Genomic DNA, 26,899 nt, shown 5'->3' on the forward strand with positions numbered 1-26,899 from the left:
AGTATGTAATGCAGAACAATGCCATAGATATTAGATAAGTATCAGATATGTTATTCCATTCATAATTCGTGTCATTTACAAGTTACAATGAGGAGTATATAAAGATACCGAGGTGGTACGAGCGCCAACCGTCACATCGCAACTGCCACCCCTCGGGTACCAACTAACAAACCCAATTACGACTTAATTAACTATTCGTATTCCCGTATACAATAATGCGTTTAACAACATTAGCATTAAAAAAGAGTGAATTAGTGTCTGTTTTAACTTGATGTCATGATCCCTTTTTGGACTAAGCAAAATAATTTAATAATTTAATTTTAGTTGCCAGGAAAATTGCTTTAGTATATTGAAAAGACAACTTATAGTTTACTATTAAATTAAAAGTTCCTTAAAGTAATACTATAAACTTATAAAGTGATTTTAAAGGACAACTTAAATTGTTTTTATAAAGTGTCATAAGATAAAGGGGCAAAATGAAATAATAAAAGGAAAAGGAAAAGAAATTCTAGGACTAATTTAGGAGCACTAATAATAGCAAACATGTGATCATAAAATGAGGAATTGGGCTTGAGGAAAAGCATCTATTGTTTGCTAAAACCCTTTTTCTTGAAGGTTGAGCATCTATGTTCATCTATTGGCTGGGTCGCTGGAGGATGAAAACCCTCTCGGTATCAGAATAAGAAGACGAAAACCCTATTGGTTTCCAGTTTGGATTTGAGCACAAAGACTATCTTATACAGCAGAGTTGATTCTATCCAGGGATTGCATTTATATGCAAATATTTTACATGGGTAATGTGAATACACCTACAACTAGCCAAGGGGAATCCTCAAACCATGACACAAATAATGCTAAAGTTAGTTGGGTCATACAATGGTCCCATCAACGACTAGTAAGAAGTGCTTAGCATAGAATCTAGTTTGGGGCTGAGAGAATTTAGAGAAGAGGTTTAAAGTTACTTGGATGCATTGGCAGTAGATGTCCTCTTTGATGAATCGGTTTGAGCATCTATTTTCTTGGAAAAGATGAGAAGAAACACAGAAGTAGTACTTGAAAGGAGGAAACCCATCCAAAGAAATGTCAAAAGATCAGAAGAGCAAATAGATCTCAAAAAACCATCAATGATGATGTGTGAGGGACCTAGAGTTGCAATCTCCTTTGAGGAATTAGGTGCCAAAAATGAATATCACCCATTAAATGAAGCAAAACCACCCATGGATCCAAGCTTGTATATGAACAAAGTGAGTCCAAAGATACTCTTGAGATAAAGCCTAAAGGGGTTGCGCAGAAAAATTGCCTTGGACAATTCATTGAGGAATTGTTTGTTTGCATCGAATCATATCCTAAAGTATAATTTTCTGAACCCTCTCAATCTGAGCCTTCAATGACAAGATCCCAAGATAGGGTCCCAAACCTCAGAACCGTACATCAATGTGGGCTTATTCATTCTGTCAAAGAGGCACATCTTTGAAGGATATCTTGGGAATACAGCTGGAAGTGTTGGCTCTTAAGAACACAGAATGAGACTGAGAGGCAGGCCACAAAAAAATTGAAGGACCAGTAAACTGAACTCCTAGATAGGCATGAGTAGTAATCTACACTTGGCTCCTTTTGTAGAAAAAATGTGGCCCGAAAGTTGGCAAAGATAACAAAACTCAGAGAGGGCATCAAGGTTTCTCTGCAGGCCATTGGGCGAATGAGAGAAGAGAACCATGTCATTCACAAGAGCAATATATCAATCTCAACATGGTGAAGCAGTAAACCAAAATCCTTAAGCTCATGAATGTAGATATCACAAAGGATTTAAGAAAGAGAGCAAACATGCTTGACTCCAATAGTACTCTTGACAAAGTTTGATGGGCCAGGATGAGTCTGGAATATTCAACAACTGTCTCATAGATTTGTTGAGTTTTATCAAATCAGTGGTAAACTCACAAATTTACCTATATGGAGGGAGATTTTAAGTTAAAACTTAAAATAATTATCTGAACTTCATTCCAACTTGGTCATTTGTTCTCTCAACTTGTTGCCTCTTTAAATTGCAGGTGTCAGATTGTATGGTGGCACAAAGGCATCTGATCTCCTCAAATTACCTAAGGCCATAAGCTTTCATCATGAATACAGTTCGATGGCATGTACTGTAGAAATCGTGAAGGATGTTCTTGAAGCTATTAACCATATTCATGAACATGGAAGGTATGTTATAATTTTCTCTATATTGATTATTTTATATCCCGTGAGAAGAATTTTCATTTGCATATTGATATCATGGATGTATCTGATTGATGTCAAAAAATAAATCGTAGATATGCTTGCAAAAAGGTAACCAGTTGCCATGAATTAATTATCCGTAGTTTGAAGTTATTAAATTTCCTTTTTGGCAGTATGTGAAATAAAATTAAAAACTAATCTCAGTTTTATAATTAGCAAGTAATTTTATGTTATGCTTCTTCTTAAAATTATCTAGATCAGCTTGGCAGTACAAGGTTAACGACCAGTTATCATGGAAGGACAATGAGATAAAAGTTCTACAATTTAGAGACAAAACAGAGTTAAATGAACTATTATTAGCTACTTCCCTTCGAATTGGACCAATAGAAATGTGTGGCCATGCAATTCACCAGCACAACCTATCCCGAGCATGCATTTCTCAGTTCTCTTTTTTGAGCTTAATTATAATTTTTTCAATTGTTATGCAGGCCTATTTCCTTTTCAAGGTTTTAAGATACAAAGCACTTGATTAATGCTTAGCTAGTTGATATTTTTAAATCACCAACTTTTGGGATTTTAAATATAACTTAAAAAACAGAACATCTGAATCTGCTGGCCATTCTTCAGGGTATCTCCAAGGCCATAATCAAAACAAGCAGCTGAGGGGTATTCGCTTTCATAATCCCTTCAAGAAAATCATCTTCTTATGACTCTTTCATATAGTCTGCAAATGACAGGAGAATATAAAGGTCATCAATGAAAGCTGCAAACATACACTCCAGGCCATCAACTCTCTGGTCTTATCAGAGAGTGCCGATGCAGAATTTTAGTTGTACTTTAAGAGCTAGCTGACTTTCAACCCTTCCAAAACATTATATTTTCTGTGGTGAAAGCTCTAGTCATTCCCCTATGCATGGTCCTAAATCTGATAAGGTGCTATCCAGAATTTCAACTAAAAGAATGAAAAACTGTGGAAGACTTCACACTTACATACGATATCATTCTTAGGAGCCTACCTGAGTAGAATGTTCTGTCATGCTTCCTTTCTATTTAGATCCTGCTTTCTTCTAGGTCATTCACTTCCAGGGGAAAACTTCACTGTAGCTCTAATGTCATTGTTATTGGGATTGGTGGCCTCCTAGGAAGTCCTGCTGCTTCACCCCTGTGAGCATCACCTAGATTCAATGCATGCCAATTGGGCCATTCATACTCACGAGAGATGGGTTCTTATGAACCACCACTCATGAAATAAGGTTAGAAGTACATTGACTTGAAACTACACAATAGAATTGGAAAATCATCACAATTATTACAAGATTTCCTTATCTTGAAAAAACAACTGTACAAACAGCTCTGATGATGGGAAGGTTTTAGTTTCCAGAGCAATCAGACTTTCAGATTAGATGGTCTTCTATATGCAAAAATGCATACTATATTGAGAGCAGCTCATCTTCTATATTTAAAAAGTTATAACTGAGAAGCACCATTTATAGGCAGGATATTAGAACTGTACAACACAGATTACACTGGATGTAAAACAAGCTGTACAACACAGATTACACTGGATGTAAAACAAGCTGTACAATATAATTCTAGAAGAGCTGGGGCTATGTCAAATATCAGGAGGAATGCTTGCTCAACTACACCAAAAGAGAGAGAGCCCTGACCAAATATTCTTGAAAATCTCCAGTTCTATGATCCATGGTGCTTACATTCCTTGCCACTCCATGTCTGGGAGGGACTTGCATACTCATACTAATAGCAATCTGAGGGTTGGACTTACTTTCAGTCCACCTTACCAATACATAGGAGATGAATTTATGGGTGCCTCCACCTCTAAGCAAGATTTTTACTACCCATGTAAGTGTATAGATATATCTCCCACATAAACTCATGCATTAATCATGCAAAATGTGCAAGGCCATATGAGAAATGTGAGTTACATCCACATGTCAGCTCATGGGTAGTGACTGAGTACAATGCTATGTGCAATAGGCTGACTATGATATGCGTGGTATAGAAATGTCCTATGGTCTGTTTTAAAAACATGCAAAGATTTCTCAACAATATTAAAACACCCTTCAATTTTCCCTAACTATTTCTAGATGCTAGCATGGATATAATCACATAACTGTATTCAGAACAGCCATAAAACCATTTGAAATTCATGCCAGAAAATGGATACATGCAATAATTCTCTTCTGATTTGCTATCTCTGGATGCTATCAGCCTATGATTGTCATCTATGGCTTATGATCGATCTATATGTGTAAAATTGTATTTTAAAGAGCCATAGAACTCTTATGTAATTTATATCAGATATTTAAAAATAACTCTATTGTAACATGATATTGGTGTACACTCAAGTCCCAGTAACATGTGCTTATTTCTTTCTAATTTATTTATTCTATATGAAAGTATCAAATAATTGTGTAGTCAGCAAAAGTACATTGTTATAGTTGGCTAAATAAATAATTGTTTTGTATTTGAGGTGATTAGTTCTTGACTACTTGTGAGTTGGCAATTATTGACAGTTGGTAGCCTTGATCAACTTGGTACATTATTTATATGTAGTTGTTCATAGTCGGGATGTCTCTCTGATGTTACTGCACATCTGGTAATTGGTAATAAAGATATATCTTTCAAATATGTTGCAGTGATTTATTTTCCTATGTTCTGTTAATCTATATTTTTGTTTACTTTGTAATATTGTAAAGTAGAATAAGCGAGTAAACATTTGGTGTTGTTGCCAATACGAATCTAGGGAAAATATAATTCACAATTAGGCAATATGACGATGTAATGGGCCGACCCGTATAAGAACTAGAAGTAACTGAAACTAAAGAAAATTAATACATGATAGAAGACGAACCGATACAGGACTTGGTTTACTTGTGGGTAGTATCTATAAACTTGTACGTTCGAAGGGAAGCTCTCCAGTGAGAGGGTCTTGTGAGTGCCATCAAGGATAACTTAACAGTAAATGACGAAGTTGACAATCTTCTTCAGAGAGTACTGAGGTTGCTTGCATGTAACTTTATTACCCTTCAAGAACTTCATGAAGGGAGGGATCGGGATCAACGTAGACAATAGATACTGCAGTGGTATGAAGAATGAAATCGGAGGGAGTAAGAAGAACGTGACACTATTAGGAGATGTACCTTCGAAAATTAATGCCTATGCAGCCAATTAAAGATAGAAGATGTATTTGAAGTAGTTACGAAGAAACAAAAGGATCGATAAGATCCCTTTGGCTGATAAAACAAAGTGAGCAACGAAGACAACTAAGAAGAATTGTCAAAGAAGAAAACGAGGGACTATTGAGGGAAAGCCTTGTTAAAGATGGTAACTTCAGCATATATCATGTCTGCCATACTTATGGAATTCTCGGGCTCTTATTTGTTTTCGGTTTGCTTCTTCAATAGCTGGAAAATGCTACAGTTCATATTACATTTGACTTTGATTTAGCTGGCAAACCCTTTCTTTTCTTTCGTTGGACTTCATCAGCTCATGATGTATGTCGGTGTGTAACTGACACCGTCCTTATTGTCTCGTCTTCCACCTTCTTCTTAAGGAGTCTATCGGTTATTGAAGCAGGTTATTTATTCATATGCCATGGGTTATTTAGAAGATGATTGTCATTCTTTGAAGGGTCTTTTGCTGTGACTTTATATCTGCTATTATTTTCTGAGTTGATCATTTACATTCAGCTGTGAACATTTGAGTGCACAGATTTGTTCTATTGCGTCTTCTTCTACATTATTTTGTAAGCAAATTTTCTGATAGTCAACTTCTATTTGAGCATTATCAATCATTGTTAAAATGATTGCTTTCTAAGTAAGAAAGATATGTACTTATTTTGAGACTTCAATAAAATCTATCTTTTGGTGTGGCTGGGTTTTTTACCCTCAGGTGGAGGGTTTTCCCAAGATAATTTGTTGTGTTCTTGCTCTCTTAAGCTTTCTTAGGTGTTATTATCTGTGTTTTAGCATTCTGGTTTTATTTTTTTTAACATGGTATCAAAGCAGGTATAAAGATAAGATCCAAAATCAAATTGCTTAGTTTTTGAAGTTCTCTTTATTTGGAGCTTTAGTCTGTTTATTTCAAGTTTTTCATCATGGTGAATGGACTCAAAGTTGAAGACAGACTGGATGGTGCAACCAATTACACTCCATGGAAATTTAAGATTCTTATTGTGCTAGAAGAGAATGATCTTCTTAACTATGTGAAGAATGTTGTAGATGAACCTTCAAATGACATCGAGAAAGCTCAATGGAGAAAGAATAATCTGATGGCTAGAAAAATACTAATTGATTTTGTGAAGGATCATCTAGTACCTGTTATATCCAAGTTGAATTCAACCAAAGAGATGTTCAAGTGTCTTCAAAGCTTGTATGAATTCAATAGTACTAGTAGAGCTCTAGCATTGAGATGTCAACTCCTTCATATCAAAATGGCTCGAGGTGAATTTGTTGTTTCTTTCTTTATGAAGATTACTGAATTAAAGGACCAGCTCAATGCTATCGGTGATTCTATTGAGGATAAAGATCTTGTTATGCTGGCTATGAATGGTCTTTCTCACTCTTGGGAATCTTTCATTCAAGGTATTAGTGGAAGAAATGAATTATCTAAGTTTGATATATTGAGAGATGATTGCATTCAAGAGGAATGCAGATTGGAGGCAAGAGGAATTGGACATAAATCTCATCATGAAGAAGATCATGTTCTTGCTGCCCATACGTCTAAAAGAAGAGGAAGGAAAGGAAACTTCAAAAGGAACAGAGAGACAAATTCTGATTCAGCTCCCGAATCTAAGAAAAGAAAGGATCTTTCTAGGGTACAATGCTTTAAATGTGACAAATTTGGTTATTTCGCTAGAGAATGTCCTTCAGGACTCTAGCCTCAAGCTGCTGCAACTAATGTTGAAAATGTTTCTCCTCATAGAGAGTCTAGTGAATGAAAGATCCCTGATGGATCTCTTTTACCAATCTGCTGTAATTTTTATTTATTTAAATTGATTTTTCCTGCTTATTAATATTTTCTTTCAGAAATAGACAGAAGTTGCAGAAGGGTTGAATTCTTTTTGTATTTTGATGATTTTTCAACAAGTAAATAATGAAGTACAAGTACATGAACAAAGTATTGAAAATGAAGTTCAGATACAGCCAAAACAAACTCGATTCAAGGCAGATTTCTGAATATAAAATCAAATATTTGACCAGATGAAGATTTCCAATAATTTCAGGAAGATTACAATTAGGAATAATTCCAACCTGGATGCTGAAAGAGTAACATAACCAAGAATGAAGCTGTGGCAAGATTCCAGCCCTCCAAGTGCTGCACGTGGGAAGGAAAGTGGCTGCCAGGTACAGCCGTACGATTGCCAAGTACACCCAATTGGTTAGAAACCCCAAACCCCGCGCTGAACACTGTCAGAATCGCTGAACCTCCAGAAAGAATGTCGTACAATCTCCAAGATGCAAATAGCTGCAAACAAATCCAAACCACTGTATTGGGGGCTACGTCCCAAACAGGCAAGGCATTGGGGTTGGCGTCCTAGATGCTGAAAAGCTCTTCCAGAGCCAAATCTCAAATCCAAGATGTAAAATGTGTAAGAGATAATAAGAATTAGGTCTCAACTTCCTTATAACACCTTTCCCACTTAGCTCGAACCCTAAAAGTGACTCAATGGGGCGTTTAGGGTTAAAATGTTATATTTCTCATTTTAAGTTGTCAAGTGCATAGAAAATGACCTTTTTTCAAATATAAAGAAATCCGTTCACCGAAAGGATCTGAGTCAAAAGAGAAATATTTAGAAAAGTCCAAGACCTTTCCAACGAGCTATTACACCAAGGGATACGCATCTAGATGAGGCCAAAAATCCCTTATTACTCCAAAATGGCTATAAACATAGCCTTATTTAAATAATTAAACGCTAACTTAAGAAATATTTAAATATATTAAAAATATATCCCAAATAGCTGTAGAAGGCTCAAATGACTCCAAAAGCCTGAAACGGAACTTGCCACCTGTCTGTGACTGAAGTCGGAAATCATGGATCAACTGGCAGTGTCATCCCTAAAATCTAGGGATGCTCCTAGAAACTAGGAAACACACCCAAATCTTTTGAAACTGAAACCATCTAAAAGGTCATGAATAACCTCACGACTGGCAACTGTCACGACCTCCTAACAATCACTATATGCATTGAATGAGTCCCAATCAACCTCTACCAGCCTACGAGACTCCAATGATAGGCCAACTCCTCCGTCTTTGATGTCCACTCTAGAAAGGGGACATGACAAGCCTCCCCTCTCGGAGTTGCTTGCCCACAAGCAACTGAAACACCAATCCTCCACCATCCCAAATAAGACGTAAACAAATCATTGCATGTAACTGTTGCTCATCTCTGATATAAACAACGTGCAATACCCCTGTCTGGAATGGCTCCTCAAAACGCTGAAGCACCTGTGCTGTCAAATCAACACTGCCTGGGTCCCAGAGCGAAGCATAGCTCCCGTTGAATACCTCAAGTGAGCAATGGAATACTATATCATCTCCATAGATCAAATATCCATAAATGCCAAGACCACTAGTGTGTCTGTGATCACCAACATGCATAACATATGTCATAATATCCAATGAATGCCAATCCATGGAAGACCCTCTGTGATCTGACTCCATCTGACACAAGTCACACACAACTGCCACACACTGCTGCTGATGTGCCGGAAGATCTAATGCCAACTCACTAGACAATATATAATATTGACTAAAATCATCATTGTCCAGGCTGGCATCTAAAAATATGTAATCACCAAACAACAATGAAACAATCACCCTGTCTAGAGAATCAGGTGAAACTGCCACATCAACTGGCTCAAAGTACTCACTAGGAGTAACATCACATAACTCATCCACGCCAGCTATCTGATGACAATCAACCTGTGGATCAACTGTCGTCCCACTCTGCTCGATAAGCTGAGATGGATAGTGGGTAAACTCCAGCTCCATCCTCGTGATATTCCGAACCTACCGTCCAAGTGTCAACAACCACTGTACACCCACGACTACATCTATACATCTGAAGTGAAGCAACCCATTTAGGATCCAGGAAAGAAAGGTACTACACATGTCTATAGCATGATCCCACACAAACCACCTGTAGGACATAAACTGCTCCTTCTGCTCTCCTCTGATATAAGTGCCATATAATCTTAATATCTGGAGCAACATACTATAATCCCTATAAGATGCTGTATCAAATGAATCAACACCTGGATCCCAAATAAAACTAAATCCACATGCATCTGTCATGAAGAGACAATGATAGTAAGAGGCATCCTCGATACCGTGTCTCTCTACAGCCACTGTGAAACCATAAATACCACCAATCTTCAATGTTGAAATGGACCCATCAATAAGACAATTTCCAACAAGTAAAGTGTGATGGCAACCTCTCCAAAACCTTTGATCAGCGGCTGCAACTTGCCCAATTTCTCCACAAGTTAGTATGTCTTCATTGGAGGATGCGAAATAAATATATTGTTTAGCCATGCACCAAATATAGTCTCTTACACGCTGATCTTCATAGTCCACTGTCACATCTAAGAAAACCGAGTCACCAATTAATAAGTACATCACTGCCCTATCATATGAAAGAGGTGACAAGTCCACAAATGAATAGTACATGTTTTTGTTCTGCAACATGGATAAACCTTCAGTGGCTGGTCCACTATGAATGCCACCTAACAACTCATAAACTTCACACCTAGTCTTCCCAACTTGAATGTTCTCAATGCAAGGTTTCAAATTTGACTCATTAGATGAAGAAGAATTGCTGATCAAACTCAGAAAATCAAACTGATTTCTATTTCCATTCAATATATCTTCGCTGTCCTTTTCTTCCCTTGGAAGAAATAAAGATCTAATGGATGATTCTCTTTGTATCCTTGCGTCATCTAACTGATTGTGACGCTCTTTGACTCTTTGGAGGTGGTGTCTTGCTTGGGCAGCAAACGTTTTTGCTTGGGCAGCTCTATGTAACCAATCTTCATTCAACTTTTGGCAATGTTTTATACCAGCTGCCCCAAAGTACACAAAATCAGACTTATGGTGAGTTGTATTATTTGCATCAGCATAACCCATGCTTATACCATAAGCACCCGCAAATGTAGAATGCAAATCTTTATTCTCTTCATGACCAATGGCTGTCATATCTTGAGGAAGAGAAGTTACGTCACTGCTGTTATGGACTTGAGAATTATGATCATACCGTGGTGACAAATCTTTGGATTCACTACACACCATTAAATTTCGACTTTCCTCATGTTCTTCCCAATTGAGAAGAGGAAGCAGTGTGACAAATGAATCCAAACTTATGCTGTCCATTTCAACCTCATGTTCTTCATCAATTGCTGATTCAAAATCAGTCTTTGGGCAATCTGAAAACTCATCAAACCTCTCATGAATGTCTTGTGTATTGCTTGAAGTTACAAACTCTTCCTTCACATCTTCCACCAAAAATGATGGGACAGCATTGTAACCAACCAAAGAGGCACCAATTGGATCTACATGTCTCTCAAAATCTTCAAATAGTTTCCTACCAATCTCACTGGTAAAGATCATATCTGCTCCTCTTCCTTTGCTTCCCTTGCTCTCAATTGACTCTTGTTTTGTTCTTGGTTGATGACGTGGACTTGAAAACATCAAGTCATCTTCAACTGGTACACCCATGAATTGTGTGAAGGAAAGGTGGTCACGTATCTTTTTAGGAAGAGAGCAATACTTATCATAGTTGTTCATAACTGTATCATTGAATGTCTTGGCAGGAGACCTTCTCCTTGTACTTGTTGAAGGAGTTGTACCCTTAGACTGTCTGGAACTCCTTGAAGGTGTTTGTTCAAATTCTTTCCCTGCTTGTTTAAATTGATTTTTCCTGCTTATTAATATTTTCTTTCAGAAATAGACAGAAGTTGCAGAAGGGTTGAATTCTTTTTGTATTTTGATGATTTTTCAACAAGTAAATAATGAAGTACAAGTACATGAACAAAGTACTGAAAATGAAGTTCATATACAGCCAAAACAAACTCGATTCAAGGTAGATTTTTGAATATAAAATCAAATATTTGATCAGATGAAGATCTCCAATAATTTCAGGAAGATTACAATCAGGAATAATTCCAACCTGGATGCTGAAAGAGTAACATAACCAGGAATGACGTTGTGGCAAGATTCCAGCCCTCCAAGTGCTGCACGTGGGAAGGAAAGTGGCTGCCAGGTACAGCCGTACGACTGCCAAGTACACCCAATTGGTTAGAAACCCCAAACCCCACGCTGAACACTGTCAGAATCGCTGAACCTCCAGAAAGAATGTCATACAATCTCCAAGATGCAAATAGCTGCAAACAAATCCAAACCACTGTATTGGGGGCTACGTCCCAAACAGGCAAGGCATTGGGGTTGGCGTCCCAGATGTTGAAAAGCTCTTCCAGAGCCAAATCTCAAATCCAAGATGAAAAATGTGTAAAAGATAATAAGAATTAGGTCTCAACTTCCTTATAACACCTTCCCACTTAGCTCGAACCCTAAAAGTGACTCAATGGGGCGTTTAGGGTTAAAATGTTATATTTCTCATTTTAAGTTGTCAAGTGCATAGAAAATGACCTTTTTTCAAATATAAAGAAATCCGTTCACCGAAAGGATCTGAGTCAAAAGAGAAATATTTAGAAAAGTCCAAGACCTTTCCAGCGAGCTATTACACCAAGGGATACGCATCCAGATGAGACCAAAAATCCCTTATTACTCCAAAATGGCTATAAACATAGCCTTATTTAAATAATTAAATGCTAACTTAGGAAATATTTAAATATATTAAAAATATATCCCAAATAGTTGTAGAAGGCTCAAATGACTCCAAAAGCCTGAAATGGAACTTGTCACCTGTCTGTGACTGAAGTCGGAAATCATGGATCAACTGGCAGTGTCATCCCTAAAATCTAGGGATGCTCCTAGAAACTAGGAAACACACCCAAATCTCTTGAAACTGAAACCATCTAAAAGGTCATGAATAACCTCACGACTGGCAACTGTCACGACCTCCTAAAATTTAGGGATACCCCCTAAAATCTAGGAACTGCTCCAAACTGGCTCCAAACTGCCTGTAAAGCCAAAATCCAATCACTATATGCATTGAATGAGTCCCAATCAACCTCTACTAGCCTACGAGACTCCAATGATAGGCCAACTCCTCCGTCTCTGATGTCCACTCTAGAAAGGGGACATGACAGTGAAAATTCAGAAGGGTTCTTATTTATTTCTGCTCTCTTCAGTAACATTCCTGCTGATAGTGATACATGGCTTATTGATAGTGGAGCCTCCCGCCATATCACTGGTTATTGTGAACACCTCTCCAACTTGAAAGAAAAAGATTCACATCTTCAAGTTATCATTGGTGATGATGCATGTTATTTTGTGAAGGGTGCTGGTTCTACTTCTTTTCAGTTGGATTCTGGTATTCCTCTTCTTCTGAGTGATATTCTATTTGTTCCTGGTATTAAGAGGAATCTGGTTTCTATTTCAGCATTAGAAGACAAGGGATATCATGTTGCTTTTGTTGATGGAAAAGTTCTTGCATGGAAGAAGAATACCAGCATTCAATCTGCACGTGAGATTGGTGTTCATCATGATAGTCTTTACAAGCTTTCACCTCGTCCTATACAAGCTTTAGCTCATGATACTTTAAGCTCAAGTGAGTAGTGGCATAAAAGATTTGGTCACGTAAATTTCAGAACTTTGTCTTCAATGGAGAAGGTAGTTGTTGGTCTTCCAAAGCTGAATCAAAATCATGAAGGTGTCTGCAAGGGATGTGCTCTAGGTAAGAATGTTAAGAGTACTTTTCATAGTAGTGAAAATAGAGCAAAGGATATTCTAGAGTTAATTCACTCTGATTTGTGTGGCCCTATGTCAGTTGCTTCCCTTAGTGGTTTTTGGTATATGTTACTTTCATTGATGACTTTTCTCGTAAGTGTTGGATTTATTTTCTTAAGTCTAAAGAATCTGATGAAGTGCTATCCAGATTTAAAGAGTTTAAACTTCAAAGCACTTGTTGAAAATTTATCTAACAAGAAGATAAAGATTCTAAGATCTGATAATGGGGGAGAATATGTTTCTGGTTTATTTCATAACTTTTGTGTTGAAGCTGGGATTAAGAGGGAGTTTTGTGTCCCTTATAATCTTCAACAAAATGGTGTAGCTAAAAGAAAGAATAGGACAATTGTTGAGGCAGCAAAGGCTATGATCCATGATCAAAGTCTTCAAACATTTTTATGGGCAGAGGCTTGCAGGACAACAATATACATTCAGAACCGTAGTCCTCATCAAATTCTAGACCACATAACTCCAGAAGAAGCTTTTTCAGGTATTAAACCTGACATTAGTCATTTCAGGATTTTTGGATGTCCTGTCTATTTTCATGTTTCAAAAGAGAAAGGAACTAAGTTAGAACCTTCAGGGAAGAAAGGCATCTTTTTTGGTTATAGTGAATCTTCAAAAGCATACAGAATTTACCTTTCCAGGTCAAAAGAAGATTGAAATCAGCAGGGATGTGTCTTTTGGTGAAGATGTAGCTTGCAAGAAATCCAAAGAGTCTATCATGGAATCTGATAGAGAAGATTTTGAGTCTCCTCGAGACATAGATATGACTGATCCAGATTCACCTTCAGAGATTCAGAGGGAGAATACAGATTTACAAGATTCTGCTGATCCTGTTGATCCAACTGATTCTATAGATACTTCTGCAAGTCCCAGTATTACTCCAGCTATTAAGAAAAGACCTTTGTGGGCTCGAAATACTATGGAAGAGGCTGAAAAATATGCAGCCCCTCGTGGCACCTTCAGAGAGAGTAAAAGGCCTCATAAGTTTGCAGGATATGTAGCTTTGATGAGTCACTTTTTAGCATCTGAGCCCTCTAATTTTGAAGAAGCCTCAAATCAGCAAGTGTGGAAGGATGCCATGATGGAGGAATGTCAATCCATTATTAAAAATGATGTGTGGGATATTGTTCCTTGGCCCAAAAGTAAATCCGTTGTTTCCTCTAAGTGGTTGTTTAAAATTAAACATGCAACTGATGGGAGTATAGAAAAATGTAAAGCTAGATTTGTAGCTAGAGGTTTTTCACAAAAGGAAGGCATAGACTATGAAGAGACTTTTGCACCTGTAGCTCGTTATACCTCTATCCGAACTCTTATTGCTATTGCAGCTATTAAAGGGTGGAAATTGCATCAGATGGATGTAAAGACAACATTCTTGAATGTCGTAATTGAAGAAGAAGTTTTTATTGAGCAGCCAGATGGATTTGTAATTCATAAGAAAGAATCACATGTATGTAGATTGAAAAAGGCCTTGTATGGCCTTAAGCAAGCTCCTCGTGCTTGGTATGAAAGAATTGATCGATATTTGTTGAGCTTGGGTTTTCTCAAAAATGATGTAGATCCAATTATCTATTTCAAGGTAATTGATGAAAAAGCCTTAATTTTAGTTCTATATGTTGATGATTTATTTCTTATTGGAGAGGATGATCTTATTGCTAGATGTAAGAAAGAGTTAACTTCTGAATTCGAGATGAAAGATCTTGGTTTGATGCATTTTTATCTTGGTTTAGAAGTGTGGCAAAGATCAAATAAAATCATTTTGAGTCAAGGGAAATATGCCATTGATATTTTGAAAAAGATTTGATATGTTAGATTGCAAGTCTATGGTAACTCCCATGGAAGCAAATTTGAAAAAGTTACATGAGTTTGCAGCTAGTTCAGATTTAGTTGATCCTACTATGTATAGGCAATTGATTGGATCTTTGATGTATTTAGTCAATACAAGGCCTGACATATGTTATGCTGTTAACACTCTCAGTCAGTTTATGAGTGAGCCTAGACAAATTCATTTTGTTGCAGCTAAACATATATTGAGATATGTGCGTGGTACAGTGGGTTATGGTCTGAAATATACTTCTTGTGAAGGTCTGAAATTGCTAGGTTTTTTTGATTCAGATTGGGCAAGATGTGTACCTGACAGGAAGAGCACTTTCGGTTGTTGTTTTAGCTTAGGTTCAGCTATGATTTCCTGGTGCAGCAGAAAGCAATCATGTGTGGCCCAAGGTACAACTGAAGCTGAATATGTTGTAGCTGCTACAACAGCTAGATAAACAGTGTGGCTTCGCAAATTGCTTGCAGGATTGTTTGGACAACCTTTGGAACCTATTGTGATTCATTGTGATAACCAAAGTTGTGTGAAGCTTTCAGTTAATCCTGTCTTTCATGATAGAACCAAGCATGTGGAAATAAAATATCATTACTTGAGAGATATGGTTCAAAGGAAAGCAGTGGAGCTCAAATACATTTTCACAGAAGAGCAAACAACAGACATTCTTACCAAGCCACTTCCGAGAGTGAAGTTTTGTTATTTTTGAGATAACCTTGGTATTGTAGAGAACGTTGCTCTTGCTGAGAGAGAATCTCAGCTTCAATGAATCTTTATACGTATGTTGTTAATGAGTTCTTCTCTGTGAGAGAGAATTTCGAGGTGAAATCCCTTGTAATGCATTTTTCTCTGTGATGGAGAAATTTGAGGTGAAAGTCCTTGAGGCTCTTTCCACTTATGGGGGTAGCCATAGTGGATGTCATGTTGAGAGACTCCATGACAACATCACGTTGAGTGATTCCGCGATGAGAGCTTGTGTTATTCCACCTATGGGAGTAGCCATGGTGAACATCATGTTGAGTGAATCCATGATGTCTATCACGTTGAGAGAATTCGTGATTAAATTTTGTTGTTTTATATTCTTTGTTTATCATGTTGAGAGAGTCTGTGATTAAATTTTGTTGTTTGTCATGTTGAGGGACTATGACTTGAATATCTGTTAATGATATCTTCTTCGTTAAGAGGGAGTGTTAAAGATGGTAATTTAAATAGATATCATGTCTGCCGTACTTATGGAATTCTCGGGTTCTTATTTGTTTTCGGTTTGCTTCTTCAATAGCTGGAAAATGCTACAGTTCATAGTACATTTGACTTTGATTTAGCTGGTAAACCCTTTCTTTTCTTTCGTTGGACTTCATCGGCTCATGATGTATGTCGGTGTGTAACTGACACCGTCCTTATTGTCTTGTCTTCCACCTTCTTCTTGAGGAGTCTATCAGTTATTGAAGTAGGTTATTTATTCATGTGCCATGGGTTATTTAGAAGATGATCGACATTCTTTGAAGGGTCTTTTGTTGTGACTTTATATCTGCTATTATTTTCTGAGTTGATAATTTACATTCAGCTTTGAACATTTGAGTGCACATATTTTTTCTATTGCATCTTCTTCTACATTATTTTGTAAGCAGATTTTCTGCTTGTCAACTTGTATTTGAGCATTATCAATCATTGTTAAAATGATTTCTTTCTAAGTAAGAAAGATATGTACTTATTTTGAGACTTCAAAAAAATCTATCTTTTGGTGTGGCTGGGTTTTTCACCCTCAGGTGGAGGGTTTTCTCAAGATAATTTGTTGTGTTCTTGCTCTCTTAAGCTTTCTTAGGTTTTATTATCTGTGTTCTAGCATTTTGGTTTTATTGTTTTAACAAGCCCAGGTCCTCTAAGAAGAAAAAAGCTAAAGCGTCAGTCAAAGTCGTAGTTGGGAGGAGAAGAATCTCCTTGATGGCGAGTTGACAAGTAGTGAGTGGTTGGAACTTGCAAGACACCTACCACTCTTGGACTAAGTGTATGAAGACCTTGTTGACCAAACAGGCAACCCGTCTGTATAATCAGCATTGGACGAAGAGGAGGAAGAAGGAAACCTTGAGAAAGAGTCCGTTGAGATACTTGAGAGTATTTTACACTACATAGAGCAACTATCCATATTGGAAGAACCGAGAATTTGGGGCACTGGGCCGAAGACTTTGGGGAGAATAGAGTCTAGGAATGAAATGGAAGGTAACCAGAGTGCAAGGGATGCTAGAGGTAGACGTGTAGAGGACTCGTATGTGGCTGTGAGTGCAAGTGAAGCATCAAAACGCCAAGAGTTGAATAGTCCAACCAAGTCCAAGGCATAGGGTGTGTAACGATCGAGGTAGATGGTGACTCCCTCGATTAGTCCAAATTTCAATAGGTAGAAATGCCCTAAATTCATGGGAAATGGGTAGGAGGACCTATCAAGGCACTGCGAAATGAACAAAACTATATGGATAGAAATTGGTTAGGAGGACAAAGATTATTGGCTGAAAGTGTTTCCCACAACACTATGGGGAATAGCTATTGACTGGTTCACGAGGATTGATAAGGAATCCACAGACTCTTGGGAAGCCTTGAAGAAGGTGTTCGAGACAAAGTTTAAACTGTTGAGAAGTGAAAAGATAGTGGTAGAAATTTACAACACTAAACAAGGGAAGAACGAGATCCTATGAGCTGACAATCGTAGGCTCAAGGAGTTGCTGGGTAGTTTGGAGAATCATGTAGCCAATGGGTTGAAGAATAGGTGGTTCATCGATGGATTGATCCCCTTGTTGCACAGGAAAATGAAAGTGGAACCTCCCTCATTGTATGACGATGCTTATAATCGAGCGATGGACAATGAGAGTGAATCCAATACATCCACTTAGGGAAAAAGGAAGACAGACAATGACTAGAGTACTGAGGATAGCAACAACCATAGTTCAACTACTCTGCGAGTATGCTTCGAGTTGGAGAGTACTCTTTGTTTTTTTGGCACTGTGAGTGACTTGCGGGTTTGGTCATGGCTTGCAGATGTCGGAAAATCTGTGAGTACTCTCCAGCTTGACTCGTGCAACTTGCAAGGAATAAAAAGGTCAAAATGTGGTTCAAATGCGGGTAAAAATAATAAAAATTGGTGCCACATATTATTGATTGACACAATAAAACGCAGGTCACACAAACATTGTCGTTCAAAGAAAAAATAGCGAAAACGTGAGCCCTAGTAGATGGCGTGAGGGTTTTTCGTGCCACAATTTGTAGAGACATGAGGGTTTTCAGTGTTGTGATCTGTAGGAGGCCCAGGTAAGTTTTATTTATTTATTTGTGTTTTTAAAAAAAAATCTTTTATCCACGTTGAAAATAATGAAAAGATATGGATAGATACTTTTATTTATTTGTTTGTGTTTTTTTATAATTTTTTAATCGATTTTTAAAATAATGAAAAAATGTGGAGATGAACTTATCATCTCTACGTTTTGTTATTATTTTACATTTAAATTTTTAGAATTTAGAATTAAAATTTTAATATTATTTTACATTAAAATTTAAAATGTAATCAGAAAAATATTTTTAGTTTTTTTTAAACTGTCATATTTAGGTTATTAAATTTTTAAAATCTGTTATTAGAAAAATATTTTAATTTTTTTTTTAAAACTATGTTGAAAAGTCAGAATGACAAAATTGGAAATACAATTCCATCATTTTAAGTTTTAAACATAGAGTTTAAAAAAAAAAAAATTAAAATTTTTTTGATTCAAAACTTTTGATTAATTCTTAGCTTTTTCAAATTTCACCTGTAATGGCAGATTAATTCTTTTTTTTTCAAATGTTATGGAGATAAATATTTTTTTGTTGTTGTTCAAGATGTTGTAGCTTGATTTAAAATCATAATGGCATCTGGATTTGCATCTGCTTCAAACTTAGCGAGTGCAAGTGCAAGTCAACTTGTTGGAAGGAAAACTCTTGGTAGCTGTGACCTCGCTTGGAAACATGGCATAATGGGACTGGTACCAGGGACTGTTATTTGTACCTAGTGCATGAAGAAGCATAGTGGAGGCATCATTCATCTCAAATACCATCTTGCAAGCATTCCTTGCTGTGATGCCAGGCCATGTCCAAAAGCTCTTGAAGAGGTCAAACGAGAGATGATAGCCCTCCTTGCAGCACTAGATGAAAAGAAATTGGAGAGGGAAAGGCAACAAGCAACAATACAAGAGGTCATTGCTCCTAATTTGTCAATGGGAGATGAGGTGGATGTGCAACATTGTTGGCTCTAGTCGTCGTCCACGTGTGCGTGGCCAATCTTCCTCTTCCACTTCAATCAAATCCAATTTTTTTGTGACTAGAAATGAACTAGGATTAGAACCTTCATTGGAAGCTATTGGGTGGAATAGAGAGATGCACAAGCAAGCAAAGAAGGCTTGTGCAAAATTTTGGTATTATGACAACCTTCCCTTCAACTTGGCAAGGAGTCCATATTAAGAGAGCTTGAGAAAGGGTTCAAGGCCCCTAGTCCAAAAGATTTAAGTGGCAGGTTGCTCCAAGATGAAATTGTAGATGTAAAAGAAATGGTGGAAGTTGAAAAGAAGCAATGGCAAAAGTATGTCTACTCAATTCTTTTAGATGGCTGGATAGATGGAAGAAATCGCACTCTTATCAATTTTATACTGGTTTCAAATGGTGTGATGGTTTTTTCGAAGTCAATTGATGCCTTCAACATAATAAAGAATGCAGAAAATTTGAGCTTGGTGTTGGAGGAGATTGTTTTGGAGGTGGGCATAGACATTGTTGTCCAAGTTGTTACTGACAATGCAGCGGCATATGTGGCAGCTGGAAGGTTGCTTCGAGAGAGGCATCCGACACTTTTTCTGACCCCTTATGCAACTTATTGCCTTGACCTTCTTTTGGAGGACATAGGCAAAATTGATTGGGTGAAATCTATTGTAGAAGAGGCAAGAGATATAACAATAACTATATATATAATCACACAAAATTCTTTGCCTTTGTGTGCTCTCTCATCAATTGAAGAACACAAGGGCAAAGCACTTTGTGTGATTAGGAGTTACAAGGTTTGCACAAATTTCCTAACGTTGCAAAGCATTACTAGTTTATTGACTCCCTTGAAGCAGATGTTTGTGAATCAGCCTTGGGTAGACTCAACTTACTCAAAGAAGGCTGATGGAGAAGAGACTCTCAAAATAATTTTTGATGGTGAATTTGCAACTAGAGCATCAGAGATTATCAAGCTAACTTCAACTTAATTTAATTTCAAATTGTATCCTTTATTTTTTAATTTTAAGCTTCAGAAGCATTTTGTTTTATTGTAAGTTGTAATTTAAATTTGTTTCTCCTTTGTACTTTGTAGGTGATTGAGCAGTTGATGAGGGTCTTGCACTCAGTGGATGGTGATAAAAATGCGATGGGATATATTTATGAGGCAAATGGTGAGAAAAATGTGATGGGATATATTTATGAGGCAATGGATAGAGCCGAAGAGGCCATCCAACACTATTATAGGGGCGATGCAAATAGATTTGCCCCTATTTGGGACATCATTGATCGGAGGTGGAACAATCAACTCCACCAACCCATTCATGCAACGGGATATTTTCTCAACCCTAAGTTCTACTTCTCTAGTAGCTTCACGGATGCTAATGGGGTGGTTATGGAGGGCCTATTCACATGTATTGAGAGGATGATACTTGTAAGTGCAACAAGAGACCTCATCCTTTTAGAGTTGTAGAATTATAAGGCAGCTAGGCGGAAATTGTTTTCTTCCAACTTATGTATACAAGGAAGAGAGATCCAAACACCAAGTAAGAAAAAGTTAAGCCTTATATTTTGCAAGTTGTGAATTACAATTAGTAATAGAATCTAGTTTATTTTCAAAAAATTGAATATCTTATTTGTAGGTTCTTGGTGGGAAGATTTTGTTGGAAATACCCCAAATTTGCAAAAGCTGGCCTTCCGAATTTTGTCTGAACCTTGTAGTGCTTCTGGATGTGAGCGCAGCTGGAGTTTGTTTGATGACATCCACACGAAGAAGCGTAATAAGTTGATTCAAAAATGTCTCAATGATCTTGTTTTTGTGCAATATAACCTTTTGCTTCGCACAAGAAAGGTGCAGGACCAACTTGACAAACTCATTGATTTGGATGACATTGATCCCTACATTGATTGGATTGGGCAGGATGATGAGGACCCCTTATTTACAGAGGATGATATTCTGATTTTGAGAGGCAAGCTATGGAGGATGTGGCTGCAGCATAAGTAGGGGAGATTGGATTGGATGACATTTTTATGGTGGAGGAGCCACTGCCACCTACCCACATGGTGGAGCCACAAGCACAATCTTCTACACTAAGGAGGGAGCTAGAATTGAGTGCGAGGACCATACCCTCTACTTCCCATTATTTCTCTAGCGCGTGGAAGAGGAAGATATAAAAACTAGTAATGTCTAAGTTGCCTAGATGTGAAATTTATGATGATGATTATCAAATACAATCATAAATTCATAATAGTTATTAGTTATAGGCTAGCTATTGTATCTAATTCCACTATTCGGCTTCAGATGATGATACCATTTTGTAATCCATGTGTATTGAACAATCAAATTTAATAGAAAACACTTTCTCATGGTTTTTAGACTAATTTGATACATTTTGTAATTGAATTTTGCAAAAAAAAAAAAGTGTTTTTTATAAGAAATTTTAGTACTTTTTAAGTTGTCTAGTTTTTGGCAAGTTTTTGCTAAGTCAAAAAATTTGGGCTTACCAAGTACTCTCTAAGTCCTATTAGTTGAACTATGGCAGTTGCAAAAAAGAAAAGACTGTCCAAACCTTATGACGATACATGATGTGTATGATGAACTAAAGGTTGAGAAAGATAGTACCAAGGAAAACAAAGAACTATGGTGTATCGACTATAAAGTATGTCATATAAAAACAAATTGCTTAAAGAAACTATTATGCGACATCTGTCACGTATTGAGGCATTCCATCAAGGAATGTCCCTACAACCTAAAGACAAGAAGCACAACTGTTCTTTACTCAGGGGAACAATCAACCCCACTAATCACACCTCCAAAACCACCAAACAATTCTAATGCATCACTTGGCAGGAATTGTAATAGGCGAGGAAACAATAAACGGTACAACAATAACAATAGTGGGAGAAGCAAAATACAATGTGATGCCAAAGGAAAACCAATGATCCAGTGTTGCAGGTGTAACAAATGGGGTCACCTTGCTTGAGAATGTCAAATTGGTCAAAACAATTTGGTAATGTTGTGCAAATGGTGTGGTTCGGAATCACAAAGACATTGACTGCCCAAAGTAGAGAGGAATTAATATGCTAGTAGTGGAGGATCTAAATGAGGAGGTTTCGACGATCACTAGATTACAATCAAAGAAGGCAGTATATCTTGATCCTCGTACAGAGAAGGAAAGACTTCGAGAGGCCAAAGCCAACATAGAATGGGCGATGGCAAATGAAAGGACCTCCAATGAGGCTGCAAGTATGTCGTTGTGGTCAAAGTCAGAGAACAATACAATAGATGTTGCAACAACAATACTTGTAAAAGTGACAAACCTCCTACAAGCTATACCTCAACTGAAAGTAACATTCACCAATAGTCGGTGATAATCAATGCAAGCCACAAGAAGACTCGATAGTGGAACCACCATGCGAAGGCAAACAAACTACTGATCCCATGCTACTGATGATGAGCGTTGGGAGAAAGCTGACCATTGTGGAGATGGAAATAATGGGGAAGAACTTGGCAAACACTAGTGGGAATGGAGGCTTAGGAGTCAACGTGTTGCTAGAAGACACTTAGAAATGCCTTGGAAAACCAACCCTTTGGTTGTTGACATTCCAATTGGTGGGTGTTGATAAGAACTATATCAAACCATTGGGAATGTCGATGACATAGAAGGTGATGATCGGGACACAACAATTCCTCATGGACTTTGTAGTCATTCCATTGTAGAAGAAGGCATACAAGGCATTGCTCAAGAGAGTATGGTTGATTGCTACAGAGGTGTACCACAATTGGAAGTGGAACACGTTCTTGATCAAGAGCAATGAGAGGAAGTACGTCATTGATATGAGGAATTAGGTTGTGAGCAAAGATTTGACATCATTTGAGTTAGAGTTTGAAGATGGAGAGTTGGGAATGGACGAAGAAAGAAAATGCATGGAACTGAATGATGAGGGGCTGCTTGATCTTGAGAATTGCTATAAAGAAGAGATGAGTTCCTTGAACAGATTGTTTCACTGGAAAATGGAAGATTTTGAAGCTTTTCACCCCAAATGCAACATGCTATAGATTGGGGAAATTGAAGAATACAAGGAGGAAGTAGCACACGTGTATGATAGCCGTCTCATCATTTTGAAAGAGACAGGATAATAAAGTACGAGGAGCTGAGTGTAAAGAAGGTAAACTTGGGTGACATACAATCCGAGAGTAATCTTGGTCGGTGATGACTAGGGCATAGTGTTGAAGGCAACAACATTCAAACTATTCATGGAGTATAAAGACACTTTTGTCTGGATGTACAAGGATCTTAAGGGTATACCACTAGAACCTATGTCACAGGGTTTGGCAAATTTTGAGCATGAAGTTCGAAATTCGGCGGACTTCATGGTCGGTGATGACTAGGGCATAGTGCTGAAGGCAACAACATTCAAACTATTCATGGAGTATAAAGACACTTTTGTCTAGATGTACAAGGATCTTAAGGGTATACCACTAGAACCTATGTCACAGGGTTCGGCAAATTTTGACCATGAAGTTCAAAATTCGGCGAACTCCAAAACATGACAAAAAAATCGATAAAATTTGCCCAATATTTGTATGAATAAAGGGTATAATTTTTTAAAATAAAATATATTTAAAAAAAAAGTTTTTTTGAGGTTTTTCTTAGTCAAACGATGCCAATAATAAATTAATATTTCTTGCGCCCCTCGCTAATGATGTAGGAGGAGAAAAATCACCCGAATGCAACCAAGATCAAGAGAGGCCGATTTTATGTTGATTGATAGTTTCGTTTTGCAGCCAAGAGCTAGTGAGGTCCTCCGCGCTTCATGGACGATTGCAGCAATGGGCAGAGTTGAGTGATGAATTTATTTTACTTAATCTAAAAACAAAAAAAAATTATGCTACATGCTTCAAGTTGAGGAGAGTTGCTTGTTTGATATTTAATATTTCCTTTTTAAGTTTTAGGTTGTGTTTTTATTTTAATTTGTTGTTTTTTCGAATAAAACTTTATATCGTTATAGTTTTGGGTTTTGTTTTATTTAATTTTATTTTTTCAAATAAAAGTTGTCTTAATATTTTTTAGGTGTTGTTTTTATTTAATTTTGTTTTTTAGACAATATATTAAAATTTAATATTTTAAAATATTTATATTAGGTTTTTCATTATAATATATTTATTTTGTAACATAGAAAATTAAATGTATTTATTATTTATCTATTAATAATATTTAAATTTAATTTTGAAACATATTATATTATAATGTTTTTAAATTTGTTATAATCTATTCAAATTTAATATAATATTATTTAATTTTTTATAAATTTATTATTTATATTTAAAAGAATCAATTTAAGGTGAATTTAATTCAAATTTTTTTCTGAATTTTTTCCTTGCCAAATCTTATCCGAATTTTATTGTTGCTGAATTTGAACTCGAACTCAAACCTTGTGACAAACTAGAACTATGTGTGCACAAAATTCCTCTCATACCTAGTGCACAGTTGCTGAGAAAAAGACCCTACACAATGAATCAGAATTATGTCGCTAGAGTACAAGACGAAATTGAGAAGATGTTGAAAGCAACAACGTTCTACAGGGACTCATCCCCTCCTAAAGAACCTGCGTCCCCTGTAGGGGGATGTTTTCGAGACTTGGGGACTTGGAGGAAACGTCTCCCCATAGCACCACCACTTTTGCCACCTTTGCCAAGGACATCATTGGTTCACTTGCTGTATGGCACATGTCCTTACATATTGATTGCAACCTTTAACTTCTTGAAAACTAGTTGGCCTTTCATGGGGCACTCACAAAGATGTTAAATTGCAGATTTTGCCTTGAAGATTTCAATTCACCTCTATTTTTTAAATCAGCACTGCTCGCCACCACTGCTTTGTTGCTGTCCCTTCATCGTTCACAAATTTAGGCCCTTGGTCCCCTTGTCCTCAAAACCCGTCCCTATGTCTTTGTGCCCCCCATCAAGAAACTCCATGGAACAATGGAAAGCGGTCATAATTTTGAAAGTGGAGATGAGTGAATGGGTTTCACTGAAGAAGGAAATGAAACAAATTAGAATATGTATGGACTTCCAAAGCTTGAATGTGGTGACTATTAAAGATCTATTCCCAATCCCGTTCACGAATTGAATCTTGGAGGAAGTGGCTGGTCATGAGATGTACTCATTCATGGACAAGTTATTGGGGCACAATTAAATAAGTATGGTCAAAGAAGATAAGCTAAAGACGACATTCGTGGTTGAAGATGACATGTATGCATACAATTGAATGTTGTTTGGTCTATGCAATGCATCAACGACATTTCAAAGAATCATCCTACACAATTTCGACAAGATGTCCGTAGGGAATTTCAAGTCATTTTTGGATGACTGGTCAATCTTTAGTGATCACTCAGAGAGTGTATTGAACAATACAAGAGAGCACTACTGGTACTCAATCCGAAGAAATGCAAATTTATGGTACCCCAAGGTAAGCTACTAGGCCACATTCTGTGTAAGGCTGGACTAAAGACGGATCTTAAAAAGTTAAGGGTGATTGTGCAAATGGAAGCATCAGAGAATATCACGGGGGTTAAGTCATTTCTTGGGCATGTTGGTTATTATAGGAGATTTATTAAGAATTTTGCTCAAATTTCTTACCACTAGACATATTGACAAGGAAATGCCAACCATTTATATGGACTGAAGACTAGAAGAAGGCTTTTAATGAACTAAAGACAAGGCTAATAAGTTCACCAATCTTGGTGTATCCGGGTTGGAGTTGAGAATTCCATGTACATGTGAATGCATCTAATTATGCGATTGGAGCAACACTCGCGCAAGTCTGACTCCAACTACCCTATATTTTTGCAAGTCAGTAATTGTCAAAGGTAGAAAAGAACTGCAACACGACTGAGAGGGAGGCACTTGGAATGGTGTACTCGGTGTGAAAATTAAGAGAATACCTATGGGCTACACCATTTACATTCTACTTGGACCATCAAGCCCTTATGTATCTAGTAAACAAACCAATTATCCGGGGGTGAGTGAGTAGATGGTTGTTGTTACTTCAAGAATTCACATTCACCATCATTTTAGACCAGGGAAAAGCCATGTAGTAGTCGACCAACTTTCAAGGATAAAGTTGAGAGAACTACCTGAGGAGTAAATGAGGATTTCCTTGATGGTCACCTATTTTAAATTTTTGCACTACCACCTTGGTATAAGGATAATGGAGAGTACTTGTCCATAGACATTCTCCCAAAAGAGATGCCACTAGGATAGAAGAAAGGTAGCTTTGAAGAGAAAAACTTTCCAATTGAAAAATGGATTATTATATAAATTGGGGTCTAACCAAATTCTTTGCGGATGTGTTATGTAGGAGGAAATACTAGGGTTATTGAAGGAAGCACACGAGAGCCTTGCAGGAGGACACATGGGATCAGACTCCATGGCCTGAAAAGTTCTATTGGTAGGGTTGTGGTGGCCGACAATGCTCACCGACGCTTGAGAGTGGGTAGTAGGATGTGACACCTGTCAGAGAATGGGCAAACCTCTTAGGCGAGATTATATGCTGTTGTTCCCTTCGCAACCTCATGAGCTATTCAAGAGGTGGGGACCAGACTTCATTAGTCGACTTAAGGTCAATCGACTACACTGGTGCAGATACTTAGTTGCAGCAA

The 26,899-nt window shown here is 37.3% G+C and overlaps 1 protein-coding gene across 3 annotated transcripts in view; it reads left to right on the plus strand.

Moving 5' to 3' along the window:
* LOC131046348 (delta-1-pyrroline-5-carboxylate synthase) overlaps positions 1-26,899 on the plus strand; it is a 163,788-nt gene that overhangs the window by 95,942 nt on the left and 40,947 nt on the right. For all 3 annotated transcript variants that reach the window (XM_059209594.1, XM_057980073.2, XM_057980074.1), the window contains one exon: positions 2,049-2,199. In XM_059209594.1, coding sequence (XP_059065577.1) covers positions 2,049-2,199 — 151 coding nt within the window. The remainder of the gene's footprint in view (positions 1-2,048; positions 2,200-26,899) is intronic.

This window comes from Cryptomeria japonica, chromosome 8 (assembly GCF_030272615.1).
Source record: "Cryptomeria japonica chromosome 8, Sugi_1.0, whole genome shotgun sequence".
NCBI classification, from domain to species: Eukaryota; Viridiplantae; Streptophyta; class Pinopsida; order Cupressales; family Cupressaceae; genus Cryptomeria; species Cryptomeria japonica.